The 14,626-nt window shown below is 44.5% G+C and overlaps 1 protein-coding gene across 1 annotated transcript in view; it reads right to left on the minus strand.

The window, feature by feature from the left end:
• LAMA4 (laminin subunit alpha 4) overlaps positions 1-14,626 on the minus strand; it is a 148,185-nt gene that overhangs the window by 58,561 nt on the left and 74,998 nt on the right. The window contains exons 11-13 of the mRNA XM_080938313.1: positions 12,833-13,026; positions 5,412-5,528; positions 618-766 (exon numbers count right to left, since the gene is read on the minus strand). Of these exons, the coding sequence (XP_080794439.1) occupies positions 618-766; positions 5,412-5,528; positions 12,833-13,026 (460 nt within the window). The remainder of the gene's footprint in view (positions 1-617; positions 767-5,411; positions 5,529-12,832; positions 13,027-14,626) is intronic.

The raw sequence follows: 14,626 nt of genomic DNA on the forward strand, positions 1-14,626 counted from the left end.
TAATCTTGGGCCGGTACCCCTAACCCTTCCAGGTGCCTGTTCTCTGTAATTATCTTGTGATTTACTTATTTCAGACTTATCAATTCAATTCCAAGTTTTCAGTACATTTCAATTAACATTAACTGAGTGGCCAAAGGGTGTGTGGGACTCTTTTCTAGGTGCTGTGAAGAAAATTGTCAATTGATTTTTTTTTTCTCTTAACATGAGTTAAATTAAGCCTTTCCTGTTGGGCACTGCAGAAGGTTATTTAGCAGGAGTCAGTTGTAATGCTAACCCTAACCAGCTTGACTTAGGATATGTGGGTACACAAAGTAAGTGCTGTCTATAAAATAAGCAGGAATTTTTTGCCCCAGTCACCTTATCATGGAACAGATCTCACTCGCACCCTTGCCTAGAGCACAGGTTTCTAGTCTCAAAGACTTAAAGAAAGTCTCCCAAAACAATAGCAAGAACCTGATGACTGGCTCTGAGAAAACCACTAACAAACCAATCAGCAGTCAAGCAAAGCCAACCCCAACCTACTTGCTGCATCCTAGTGATGCTGGTGTGAAACTGAATACAAACTGAGTATACAAATACCCATGGAAATATCCGCATCTCCAAAACTTCCACCTTACCTGTTTAGCTCGTCAGCTTCCAGGTGAAGGTTGGCTGCATGATCCATAGCTTCTTGGACTAAATCATGACTAAGGTTACTCAGGTTGGATAGTTTTCCTTGCAGCTCATTTTTGGCTCCATCTATCTCTGCATAAGTTCCAGATGCATTCTAAAGAAAGTAAAACAAGTTAAATGACTTGAGCTTAGAGAATCGTAGATCAGTTTCCCCAGGTAACAACAAAACTGCCCATTTTCCTTCCTGTCAATTCCAGGTTTTAAATTAAATTAAATTTGGGTACTCCTGCATCCTCATCTCGGTCTCTTTGGATGGCTTCCTTGTCATGCAGATATGCCCAATTTCCTTTCTAAAAAACGAAACTAAATATGTGGTTTCTGTTAGTCACACAGCCCATTAGTGCTCCACCTTTCTATTCCTTCACTGCAAATCTCTGGGGCTCTATCAGCAGAGAGCCCTTCTCTCCACCATCCAATTTCTAAATAAGTTGGAAAACACATAATTACAGAGACAAACCATGTTGCCTTATGTTTGTCCAGGTGGAAGTATGCCTTCAGATCTCAGCTAATGGGAAACTGGTACTCAATCCAAGAAGTAGGGGTCTAAAGAGCGTTATTACAGAAGAACACAAGGCTTTCTGACTTCAGCTTCCATCCAAGAAGAGGGTGGAGTTGAGCAGGAACTGTACCGCTATCCTTAAATTTATCAATAAAGTAAACCTTTTCTCATAGGGTACAGTGCGAGAGGGGCTGGGAAGGTTTGCTTGGAGTGCCTGGTATTTCTCTAGGAGCTGGGTCTTTCTGGCTTTTTATTCTTCCACTATCTTGCAGGAAAGGTGACGATTCTATCGTTTTCCTCCTCAGAATAAGTGCCTTGCTTTTTCCTTTGTAGCTCCATATTGATCTGATTTATCTTTCTTTGCCAATTTAACCAGTTTTCTCCATTACAGCTAATACACCAACCCTGTCTAACTGGTTTTCTTAATGCTGTATGCATTTTTTCTGACCACTGTACATAGTATTTGTACATCTGGAATGTCTTTCCTGTCAAACCTGTAGGAATCTACATGGAGTTCTACTCATCCTTCTGAATTCAGCTCAGATATTACTTCTATTCTGTAGCAATTCCTAACTCCGTGATGAGCTAGTGCTAGAGCTGTTATCCACCCTCACGCTACTGTAATAGTTTTCAGGATTATTCAATCCCGACATTACAAACTCTTACATGATATTACAAATGCTTAGGAGTCAGAAACTGAGTTCAACTTGTTTTTGTGTCTCTAGTCTGGAGCACAGCTTCTAACACACAAAATCTTTTTCTTAGAAGTGATATTAAGTCTTTAGCCACTTGACTGGTCACATAGTTTTGAATTACATAAGCAGGAAAAGCACCACTGTTCTCTCACTATCTCATTATTCCTTTCACACATGTCTACTCTGTGCCTAGTCCATGGCTGCCTAGCACTCTTGGAGAGAAGACGGAACACAGTGGCTGCTTTCAAGGGCTGCAATTGAGGGGAATGGCGCATTCAGTCAGCAATGATCATGTAAATTTTAGAAACAAGAAGATATTTTGAACAACATATGACACATAGGATGGGGTGGATGGGGCTGGAGGTAAGAGGACCTGAATTAACCAGTCAGGACAATATGAGCCATTTAGAGACCTAGGGACGGTAGGTACACAGGTCTTGATCAGGGACTGAATTTGGTGTTTTCAAAATGAATTATGAGCTCCTGGGTGGTGAGTGAGGAAGAGAGGAAGTTAAAGCATGAGGTCAGACAGGTGGGTGAGAGCTACGTCACATAGTTCCTCGTGGGTCATGGTGGATGGCAGAATGTAGTTCTGATTTGAAGCATCACTAGAAGTTCAACAGAAGACATGGTACAGCTTGATTATATTTTAAAACTGTGTTTCTGCTAATGGATTGGGAATACATCTAGGAGGGCCACAGTGGTGGCAAATGTATCTGGTAGGAGCCCCCTTTGCTACTGCACAGGGGACATGAAGCAATTAGAACTAGAGACTGACCGCATAAGAATGAATAAAAAAATGTGAGACATTTACACAGTGGGCACTACTCAGCTATTAAACGTAAAGACTATACAAAATTCTTAGGCAAATGGACAGAACTAGAAAATACCATTCGGAGTGAGGTAACCAACCACAAAAGAACACACATGCTATGCTCATTGATAAGTGGATATTAGCCCCAAAGCTCAGAATACCCAAGATACAATCTATAGACCACATGAAGCTTAAGAAATTGGAAGACCAAAAAGTGGATGCTTCAGTTCTTCTTAGAAGGGGGAACAAAATATTCACAGGAAGAAATACGGACACAAAGTGTGGATCGGAGACTGAAGCAAAGGCCATCCAGAGACGGCCCCACCTGGGGATCCATCCCATAGAGAGTCACCAAACCCAGACAATATTGCAGATGCCAAGAAGTTCATGCTGACAGGAGTCTGAAATAGCTGTCTCCTGAGAGGTTGTGCCAGAACCTGAGAAATACAGAGTCAGATGGTCTCAACCAGCCATTGGAATGAAAGGGGGGTCCCTAATGGAGGAGTTAGAAAAAGGACTGAAGGAGCTGAAGGGGGTTTCAACCCTATAAGAAGAACAACAATACCTTCCAGACCTCCCAGAGACTAAACCACCAATCAAAGAGTACACATGGAGGGAGCCAAGGCTCCAGCCACATATATAGTAGAGGATGGCCTTATCGGGCCTCAAGGAGAGGAGAAGCCATTGGCCCTGTGGAAGCTCAGTGCCCCAGTGTAGGGGAATGTCAGGTTGGGGAGATGGATGGTTGGGTATGGGAAACATTCTCATAGTGGGGGAAGGGACAGGGGGATTCCAGAGGAGAAACCAGGAAAAGGGATAACATTTGAAATATAAGCAAAGAAAATATCCAATTAAAAAAAAAAAGAATGGGTTATATGTTTGAGATGACCCCTTTCTAGTGCCATCCTGCACAGGTATTGCATAGCACTCCTGAAATGACTCTAGACACCCAGAGACCTTGGGAGTCACTAAGAAGAGCAAGTGGTGGAGAAGTGGAAGAGAAAGAGAAGAAGGATGTGGGAACAACTGAGAGGCAGAACTGGAGACTCGAGGGTAGTGAGGAACAGCTGGTGATGTCACCTAAGGTTGTGGTGAGATTCTGGCCTGTGCCGCCACTGAGAGCCACATCTGGGTCCATGGCCATGCAAGAAGCAGGAGTCTGTCACTAAGACATCTGTAGTCTGGGCTGCTGCCCAGGGTCAGGCTGATGTCAGAGGGCTGTGTAGAACTGGCCCCATCCCTCACCTGGGCATCCTGGGAGAGCTGGCCCCAAGGGTGTGACAGCATGAGAGCTGACACTGTCACTTGCTGCAGTGCTCAGGAGTCACCAGAGCCGACTCTGGTTGCTGTGCAGTGAGTGACGTGGATGCAGGACTGATGCCCTCTTCCACCCTCACCCCTTACCCCCTGCTGCAAATAGGAGAGCAAGAGAGCTGTCCCTGCTGGCTGCCCCACTCAGCAGAGCTCTGTACCCCACCTGGGTAGCACCATAGAGCTGACCCTGATTGCTGGGGCAGAGTTGAGTCAGACCCAAGAAGTGAGCACTGGACAGCTGGCCCCAGCACTCGTCTGCCATGTAGGTCTTGCCCCTTGCTGCCCATGGCAGACAGAAGAGTTGGCTCCACGGTCATTTGAATGGGAGAACAGTCCCTCCCCCTCAGCCGCTGCAGCATTTGGGAGAGTGGGTCCTGCACCTTGCCTGGGCACCACAGTAGAGCTGGCCTTCATGGTAGGGGTGAGGGTGGGCTAGCTCTGAGGGCATGAGGGTGAGAGAGCTGGTTCTGTCCCTTGCTAGTTGTGGCACTGGAGGAGCTAAGCGAGACACTGCTGGAGAGATCACCCCAGTGGTGTGGGTGCAGAAGAACTGGCAGACTGACTGGCTCAGATACTTCCCAGGCCCACATCCAGGGCTTTGAGTTGGCCCACCCTAACATCTGACTTATTCCGCTTCACTGGCTTGTTCCAAGTTATTCTCTTGCAAACACATGATCTCATTTTTCTTTATTTCTTCCTATTCATCTGTTGGTGGACATCCAGGTTGGCTTTCCTTGGTATCTATTGTCAATAGTGTGGGATCTCCAAGGACCTTTGTGGTATGTTGACTTAGTCCTTCTGTTCCATAATCAAGAGGGGTCCAGCTGTGTCATATGGCAGTTCTAGTCGCACAAGTTTACATTCCCAGTGGGTAGTGAATAAAGGTTAATTTCCCCCCTACATCCTGCCCAGTGTTTGTTTTCTTGATGATAGTCATTTTGACTGACATGAGATGGATTCTCAAAGTGGTTTTAATTTGCATTCCCTGATAGTTAAGAATGTTGAAGACTTTTTCTTCTGTTAAGGATGGTCTGTTTAATTTATTAGTTTATTTATTGATTGGATGATTTGGTTTGTTCAATAGTTTCCTAGGAAGAGCACATAGGGAAGAACTGTATCAAGTACTTTAATGGCTTTCCTGTGACTCTGTACTGTCAAGACTGTCAGCCACATGTGGCTCTTGAGAATGTAAAATGCAGCTGATTCAAACAGAGTAGAATTTCTAATTTTCCAAGACTGAAACTCAAGTAGCTATGTGTGCTGGTAGCTACTATGCAATACAAGAAACCAGAGGTTTCCATTACTTGGCCCTGTTTCACAGTCCTACAGACTTGAATTGGATTGGATTAATGTGACACTGGGCTGCTGTTCAAAATGGCTGTGATGTCAAGCCTGAGCAATACAGGCATGCTCTGACCTTTATTATCTCATCAAGTTCTTCAAGGGTGAGCCGAGGTACGGTGAGGGAGTCTGCAGACATGCTCAGAGAGGTGCCCACGGCTTCCATCTGCTCCTTCACTCTCTCACGCTGTTTCTGATAAAAGGAAAACAAGAGAGAGGGCATTATTGTGTACCATACTAAAACCCGAAGGACAAAGGCTCTATGAGCATCTTTTTGGATGCAGAAAAGGCCTTTGACAAAATCCAACATCCATTCCTGACAAAAGTCCTGGAGAGATTAGGGATACGAGAGACATCGACTGGTACATGAGACAGGCAGTTTACAGCAAAACCATAGCCAGTATCAACACACACCAAGACAGCTAACACAGTCCAGAAGAAAACCTCTTAGAATAATCAATATCCTTGATCTCAAATTATACTGCAGAGTAATAAAGAGATGACTTGTGAATGGGATGGGAGGAACAAGTGGGGCGGGAAGGGAGGCTGAGGATGAGGGGAGAGACCCCTAAGATGAAGAGCCATACGAGAGGGCTGTATGGAAATCTAATACAGTAGAAGATTCCATACATATGAAGGCACAAATGAAACTGCCCAATAATGGGGAAACAGAGTCACAATTGAACATCTCTTGTCACTAAATGAAAATTCCAGTATCAGGACTCAGTTGCATCTCATTGAGTTGTGGGCCAAAGGGGTCCCATGGGAAACACCTAAAGTTTACATTGTTGCCATGACAATAGGTGGCTCTTCATAAACTGATTGGAAGGTCCCTATACCTGAAGCTAATACAACTCACTGAATGTGAAAAAATTGAGCTGGTGCCTAGATAGAGCCTTCGCCTTATCTGCTAGTGTCTTTGGTACAGGAAAGCGCTCTATATGCTATCAAAAGAAGCATAAACTCCAACCCAGCCACAACACCACTGATCCAGAACGGCATCCTGCCTGCAAGGTTTGCTGGTACAACAGTGGCACAGAACTTGTGGGCATAACCAACCAATATGTGATTTAAGACCCATCCCATGAGATGGAACCCATATTTGATGCTTTCTGGGTGATACAATACCTGAGGTAAGCTGGCCCAGAGACTTAGGGTAAAACCAAATATTGCTGCTCTATGAAGAGAACATAGCAGTACAGTGACTCCTAATGACATTCTGCTGTATTCAGAGCTCAGTGCCTGGCTCACACATCATCACAGAAGCTTCCTCCTGCAGCAGACAGGAATACAGAGGCCCTCAGCCAGACAACATGCAGACCTTGGAACACTCAGCTCTAAACAGGATGCCTCTACCAAATCTCTCCTCTAGGAGATCAAGGAACCCTAAGGAAGAGGGGGCAGAAAGAGTGTAAGAGCCAGAGGGGATGGAGGACCAAAAGAAAACAAAGCCCTATGTACCACCATGAGCACAGAAGTTCACAGACAGGGGCACCATGCACAGGGCCTGTACTATTCTGCACCAGATGTGCTCTTAGACCTGCAAGGAGAAAAAGACACAAGCCCTCATCCCTAACCCAGAAGCCTTCTTCAACTGGTAAGTACTGTAAATAAATTTTGAGTCCAAGGGAGACTCATTGAGGAAACAAATTGCTCTTAGGGGTAGGCTGCACGCTTAGTGGCTAGATGGTCGACAGAAAAAAAAACTCCACCACATTTTTAAAGGTTCCTTGCCTCATAATGTTATGTTGGGTGTCTCATAATGTTTTGTCAGGGTTTCTCCTTTAATATTAAAAAAATCTTAATACATATTATATATAAAAATATGTATATTATATAGACAACATATGTGTTATATATACATTATATATGATATAACACACATAAGTGTATGAATGACAGCTTTCAGTTTGGTTGTTTTATGAGATTCCTGAGTGTGTGAACAACTGGGTTTCTATGTCTATATCTGTTTCTTGGGCTCTTTTCCTTCTGTTTGTTTTGTTCAATTTTAATGTTAGTTTTTGTTTATTGTATTATGTAATATTTTATTTTCTTAGTATCTCTTAGAAGCCGGCTTGTTTTCTAATGAAAGACAAAAAGAAAATAGATCCATAAGGGAAGGGATTGGAGAGGGACTGTGAGGGGTAGTGGGAGGAGAGTGGGGAGGGACTGTGAGGGGTAGTGGGAGGGGAGTGGGAAGTGTGAGGGGTAGTAGGAGGGAAGTGGGAAGTGTGAGGGGTAGTAGGAGGGGAGTGGGAAGTGTGAGGGGTAGTGGGAGGGGAGTGGGGAGGGACTGTGAGGGGTAGTGGGAGGGTTGTGGAAAGTGTGAGGGGTAGTGGGAGGGGAGTGGGGAGGAACTGTGAGGGGTAGTGGGAGGGGAGTGGGAAGTGTGAGGGGTAGTAGGAAGGGAGTGGGAAGTGTGAGGGGTAGTGAAAGGGGAGTGGAGAGGGACTGTGAGGGGTAGTGGGAGGGGAGTGGGAAGTGTGAGGGGTAGTGGGAGGGGAGTGGGGAGGGACTGTAAGGGGTAGTGGGAGGGGAGTAGGGAGGGACTGTGAGGGGTAGTGGGAGGGGAGTGTGGAGGGACTGTGAGGGGTAGTGGGAGGGGAGTGGGAAGTGTGAGGGGTTGTAGAAGGGGAGTGGGAAGTGTGAGGGGTATTGGGAGGGGAGTGGGGAGGGACTGTGAGGGGGAGTGGGAGGGGAGTAGGGAGGGACTGTGAGGGGGAGTGGGAGGGGAGTAGGGAGGGACTGTGAGGGGGAGTGGAAGGGGAGTAGGGAGGGACTGTGAGGGGGAGTGGAAGGGGAGTAGGGAGGGACTGTGAGGGGGAGTGGGAGGGGAGTAGGGAGGGACTGTGAGGGAGAGTGGGAGGGGAATGGGGAGGGACTGTGAGGGGGAGTGAAAAGTGTGAGGGGTTGTAGGAGGGGAGTGGGAAGTGTGAGGGGTAATGGGAGGGAGTGGGGAGGGACTGTGAGGGGTAGTGGGAGGGGAGTGGGAAGTGTGAGGGGTTATAGGAGGGAAGTGGGAAGTGTGAGGGGTATTGGGAGGGGAGTGGGGAGGGACCAAGAGGGGGAGTGGGAGAGGAGTGGGGAGGGACTGTGAGGGGGAGTGGGAGGGGAGTGGGGAGGGACTGTGAGGGGGAGTGGGAGAGGAGTGGGGAGGGACCTTGAGGGGGAGTGGGAGGGGAGTGGGGAGGGACTGTGAGGGGGAGTGGGAGGGAAGTAGGGAGGGACTGTGAGGGGGAGTGGGAGGGAGTAGGGAGGGACTGTGAGGGGGAGTGGGAGGGGAGTAGGGAGGGACTGTGAGGGGGAGTGGGAGGGGAGTAGGGAGGGACTGTGAGGGGGAGTTAAAAGTGTGAGGGGTTGTAGGAGGGGAGTGGGAAGTGTGAGGGGTAATGGGAGGGAGTGGAAAGTGTGAGGGGTATTGGGAGGGGAGTGGGGAGGGACCTTGATGGGGAGTGGGAGGGGAGTGGGGAGGGACTGTGAGGGGGAGTGGGAGGGGAGTAGGGAGGGACTGTGAGGGGGAGTGGGAGGGGAGTAGGGAGGGACTGTGAGGGGGAGTGGGAGGGAGTGGGGAGGGACTGTGAGGGGTAGTGGGAAGGAAATCACAATCAGCATATATTATGTGAGGAAAAATTATTTTCAGTAAAAGAAAAAAATATTTTGTCAAAAAATTTTAAGTTTGGGGCTAGGGCTATTTATTACTCAGTAGTAGAAGATGTTCCTACCCTGCATAACGCCATGGCTTTGATGCCAGCTCTATAATTAATTACTTAAAGGAATAAAGTTGGAGAGTATAATTTCAAGAAAAACATTAATAATCATATTCTAAAGCACAAAATCACATTCCAATAAGGCTTCACTCATTCAAATTTGTTAAAGAAAGACTACTATGTAACTGAAATACTAGGCCTTAATTAAATTAATTACATTAAATTAAAACCTAGTACTTACTTATTTTTCATTGGAAGAAGTTAACATTTCATAATATTTAAGCATGGAGAAGTAGGAAAAAGAGTGTTTAGTAATTTGAGAGTCTGGTTAGTGATGGAAAGAGTATTGATCAACAAAAATAATCAGTATTCACAAACAGTATCTGGATTACACAACAGGTGGGGGCTCTTCACGTTTCTCTTTATGCCCATTTGTTGACAAATAAAACTGATGCATGTGAGACTCAGTTAGATCCTGGGGAGACAGAAAGCGTGTACAGCAAGAGCACTGCCCTTTGGGTGCTTATGATTTCAGTGGGGATAGTTATGAACCACAGGTGCACACGCATGCACACATGCATGCACATACACGCACGCAGAGGATACACGGTTTCACATTCAGTAATACCCTTGAAACTGGATCATAGACTATACCCTAAATGTACTAAGGATGATTGCATTGCTACAATTCATGGCTGTATCAGTGCAGAAGAGGGAGGGGCTTCTTCTGATGGTCATTTACTTAATCTGGGCTTTAGAAGGACTACCTGACTGTCTGCCATCCTGACATGTATAAAGAACTGTGCATGTTTTTCACAGAGGGACTGTACTGTGTGTGTACCCTTCTGTGACTATGCATGGGGGTGACATGCGAGGGTGGGTGGTTTCCATAGTTTTCACAGAATTCTCAGTGATGTAAGAACCTTAGTGAGACATGCTACATAATGAGTCACTTAGCCTAGATCAAGAGCTAGATAGAATTAGATAGGGATCTGGGCTCAGCCACGTGAGCAAAGTAAAAAAGGACAGGAATCTACATGGCCTCTGTGTCTGGGAGGTTGCTTTTGTATAGGAGCCAAGGAACACTGTTGAAACTGTCTGGCTAGTGCTGACCATTAGCTAGGAAGCAGCATCAGCAGGACAGACAGAGACTTAAAATGCTGTGCGCCCTGCTGTTCTTTTCCTAAAATTCTGTGCACGCTGTTCATTTGTTCTTAGTAGACGGATTTGTTTAGCCGAGCTAAAAGAGGCCTACCATCTGTCTGAAATCACTGCAACGCCAAATTCCTGATATCTGCATCCACGGGGGTTTTCTAAAAATGTGCATAAGAGAAATTCAATTAAGAGCTTGATGGGCATGCATTTACTTTTAGAACTGAAGTCGCTTTGCACAAGGCGACAGTGTTCATTTACTGCTTATGACAAAGTCCTGACACATGTCAGTATTTACCAAATACTAGCGAGGCAGCTGGTCATGCATGCCTGTGCCTTAATCTCCAGCCCACTGTGTGCCGCTCTTATTGGCTCTGGAGATTATGGAGCCCTGAAGATAAGTCAGTGGAGAATTGTGCATCGTAACTCACGACATGATAGAATGTGTTCTCCAGTAAAGGTCCATGCAGAAGACAAAGTTTCTGAGATTGACAGCTCACAGTTGGAAAAGAGGACCCCATAGGGTTTGCTAATACATCATGGCAGATCTTAGCTTCTTTTGTCCTGTCATGAAACCTTCCTCCTATAGCTAGGGGACAGTTCTATGTTTCGGTCTTCTAGGTGGTCTCCTAAGTCCTTGTCTGGCAGGTCTTGGTGTGAGCCGATGACTTCTCCTTTTCACAATGAGCTCTCCACACGGAACAGTTTGGGAGCTTCATTAGTGAGCCCCTAGCAGTGCTAGATGAGCTGCTGTAATACTCACATCTTTGTTAGTGTATAGTGGTTAACACCATTTGAAGGCTCCATCTTACAGGAGTCTAAGCTCTTTACATGGCCTATGGAACCCTCTTTGATCTGCCCCATTAGTGTCCTTATCCTTGTCTCTATTCCTAGGCTCATGCATTCGGCTCAGGTAGTCCCTAGAAGGCAGCCTTTATTTGCTCTCCACCTGTCTACCTTAGTCATTTTTTCTTCTTCCTGTAGAGGCAATCCCATAGCACCAGGCATATAGCTGTGTTCCTCTATTATGGCCATTTGTGAATGAATCAACCTTCCCTGTAAGTTACCATGGAATTATGTGTTCTTCATCTCTGAACCCTAAACCACCCATCATAATTTTTGGTCAAATTAATAATCAGTAAAAATTCATTGACTTGATGAAAATATCTTAATATTTTCCAGTTGTGAGATGCTATGATTTTCTTTTTCAGATTGCACTAGAGTTTATTGTAGATGTAGTATAGATTTATTAAAAGTAACTAATGACTCTTTTGTCTGTGGAATTAAATATATACCTCTAACCTGTGGGGTAATGCTGCTCTATAACAAAGGTCAATTCCAAGCACTTATACAGGAATGGAATCAGAATATTCTTTTATTTGGTTTTCTTTTGAAATTGACTATCATAACTTATGTTATAACCCATTGAGTAGTCTACAGATTTAGCTTCAATGGCATCATTATACGTGGCAAGGGAACAATGAAGATCTTTAATTAAGAGCAAGCAGCCACTGTGTGAAATATTAGCAGATGGGGCACTCTTGGCACGGTGGGGACGGTGGCCTGAAGGATGGAGGAGAAATAGAACAAGGTAATTGGCTGGGTCAATGACGAAGATCAGAATGAAAGAAGTTGTAGAGGAATTGGACGGTCTTATGGTTGACTGAAAGTGAAATAGGCAAATAGGGAATTGCAGGGCAGGTAGACACCAGGGGCTCTCTTTAAACAATACTGTAGGCGATGCTTACAAGCTTGTTGTGCATACGTCTACTCAATGCTACACTGGATACCGTCATTCTAAAACAAATACTGAATTTTGCTCCTGTTAAAAAATGTGGTACAGATGACACACACACACACACACACACACACACACACGGAACTTTTACAACAACCTACTGAGGGGCAATGGCAGCTAAAAATATCACCAGTGGACCAAGTTTAAGTTGATCTTACTGACAATAAAATACTCAAATGAATTGCTGGATTTGGTACTGGCCATTTCTATTTTGTCTACTTTTTTTTTTTTAAAGCCTCAGTTTTACAAACATGTCCAAGTTTACTTGTGTCATCCCTATGAGGATGGTGCTTCACTGGTGGTGGTGGGGACCACGAGTGTTGTGTGGAGTAAACACACGGTCAGCACTCCCCAGCCCTGTGGGTGTGGGCATGAGGAAGGATAGTCTGGCAAACTGTTAGAATTTTCCTCATCTTTTTGTGTTTGTACGGTTTTAGCTTGAGTTTAGCCCCTTCCCCTATCCTGCTGTCAGTAGCCTATGAAAATTCCTTTCCAAAAATTACACCATTCCAAAACCTGCCAACATCCAAAAGACGTAGTTCTGAACAGACAGATGTGTTTTGAATGATCTTTTTCCCTCTGGAGAACATAGTATAGCTTCATGCAGTATACAAACTGAATTCTTACCTAAACAAAGACCAAACATTTATCTATCACTGTTCAACTTAACTTAAGGAACAGATATGGTAGCAACTTATAATAGCAGAAAAAGCAACCATATTTAAAATATGTGTGCTTAGGTATATCAACACTTAACGTTTTTAATGTCGGCTACTTTCTCTTGGCGTAAGTTCAGACTCTCTGTGCCCAACATGCATTTACAGTTGCTGGCCACTGTACCTCATGGTCCCGCTGCTTGGCGGTGATGGCTCTGTTCATGTCTTCTGCGTCCCTGACATGGTCAAGGGCCTGGTTAATGGATTCCTGGAGGTCTGACAGCCTGGTGCTGTAGTCATCCAGCTGCTCCAGCACCACGGGGAACAGAGAGCGGGTGTCATTGTGCAGGCGTTGCCAGTTCTCAGCTTGGCTCAGCACTGAGGACAAACAGACACATTTAGTCTGGGCTCCAGCATTTCACAGGTAGAAAAAATCCAGGCCCGGCCTGCCTTCTTCATTGATTGAGACAAGAGATAGGTTCAAATAGCCCCACCATTTTCAGTTAAGGAAGAGATCCTTTTCTGTTGGATTTAGAACTCCTGACACATCAACTAAAGGAAGAGCCTGATTAGTTTTCCAAGAGGATTATACTTTGTACAAAATCCAGGCTGTTACCCAGATTCTCCATAGTCTTACCTTATGAAGGAAAACTGCATATACTTATAGCTATGCCTATGAAACATGGCCAGTGTTTTCTATTTAGTGATAGGACGGACATCTATACTGTCTAATACTCATTCTTCCTACCTTATCCCACTGTTTCCAGTTAGATCCTTAGGGCAAACTCAAATTGAGGTTTTGGGTGGGATAAAGATTAAGTAGCAACAACACAATATTCTTAGATTTTTTTTGAATGGACGCTTCATTCTTGGCTCATAGGCACATTTATTGATTAGATACCATAATGCTTGTGTCCCCCCAACTTCCCCAGGAAGTGACAGTTCTGTTAAAGCCTGCCTTTCCTTTCCTTAGTATGAGGGAAATATACAAGTTCCTGACTCAGAAAAAAAAATGTTTAAAACACATTTATTTATTTCAAGAGACAAAGAGACAGAAGCAATTGGTCTCTTTTCTGTGGGGGCAGTCTGGTGAAATTTCTTTCTTTTTTTTTTTTTAAAGATTTTATTTATTTTATGTGTATAAGTACATTGTAGCTACCTTCAGACACCAGAAGAGGACATCAGATCTCATTAAAATGGTTGTGAGCCACCATGTGGAACAGGACCTCTGGAAGAGCAGTCAGTGCTCTTAACCACTGAGCAATCTCTCCAGCCCCACTGAATTTTCAAAATAGTCAAGGAGCTTGGGAACATCTGGGTCTGGTGCTGGATTTCCAGCTGACCTGACTGGCCTAGAATTCTCCCATTGTTCTCCCTGATGGTGAAACTTTATTTGTTGCTACAATAAACCTTTATGCTAATAGCCACTTCCTCCAGTATCTACAAGGATTGATGGCAAAGGCTGGTGGGGCAGCATCTGTAGGAAGATGACTTGTGCTCTTTAACCTTTGCAGCTCCATCGATTCCCTTTCTTATGACGGAGTTTAAAATGTGCAAAAGTAAAATACAGAAAATTTTAAAGTGACAATAATATAAGCAAAACCATAGCTAATATATAAATTCAAACCAATAACTTTTCAATGTATATTTTTATTAACTTACCAATTAATCTTTATTCAAGTATTAAGATCCAGTGATGGATGTATTAACTATAATTCTGAGGTATGATTGGAAATATCATGAAATACCACAACTGCTGAAATCTGATTTGAAAAATCTGTAATTTCCTTTGTTGAATGTATAGATTCTTTGCAACTTTTCTCACTGAGAATCTAACCAATTTTACCCTTTGAATCCAGGCTGGCCTTGACCAAGAGAACAGCTGTGATATGACTGAGTTCCAAGCCCAGGCTTACAGAGACCTTGAACTTTGAACTTTTTATTCTTTCCCTCTCAGCAGGCATCCCTGCCATGTGAA

The sequence above is a fragment of the Micromys minutus genome (genome assembly GCF_963924665.1).
Source record: "Micromys minutus genome assembly, chromosome: 25".
Classification (NCBI taxonomy): Eukaryota; Metazoa; Chordata; class Mammalia; order Rodentia; family Muridae; genus Micromys; species Micromys minutus.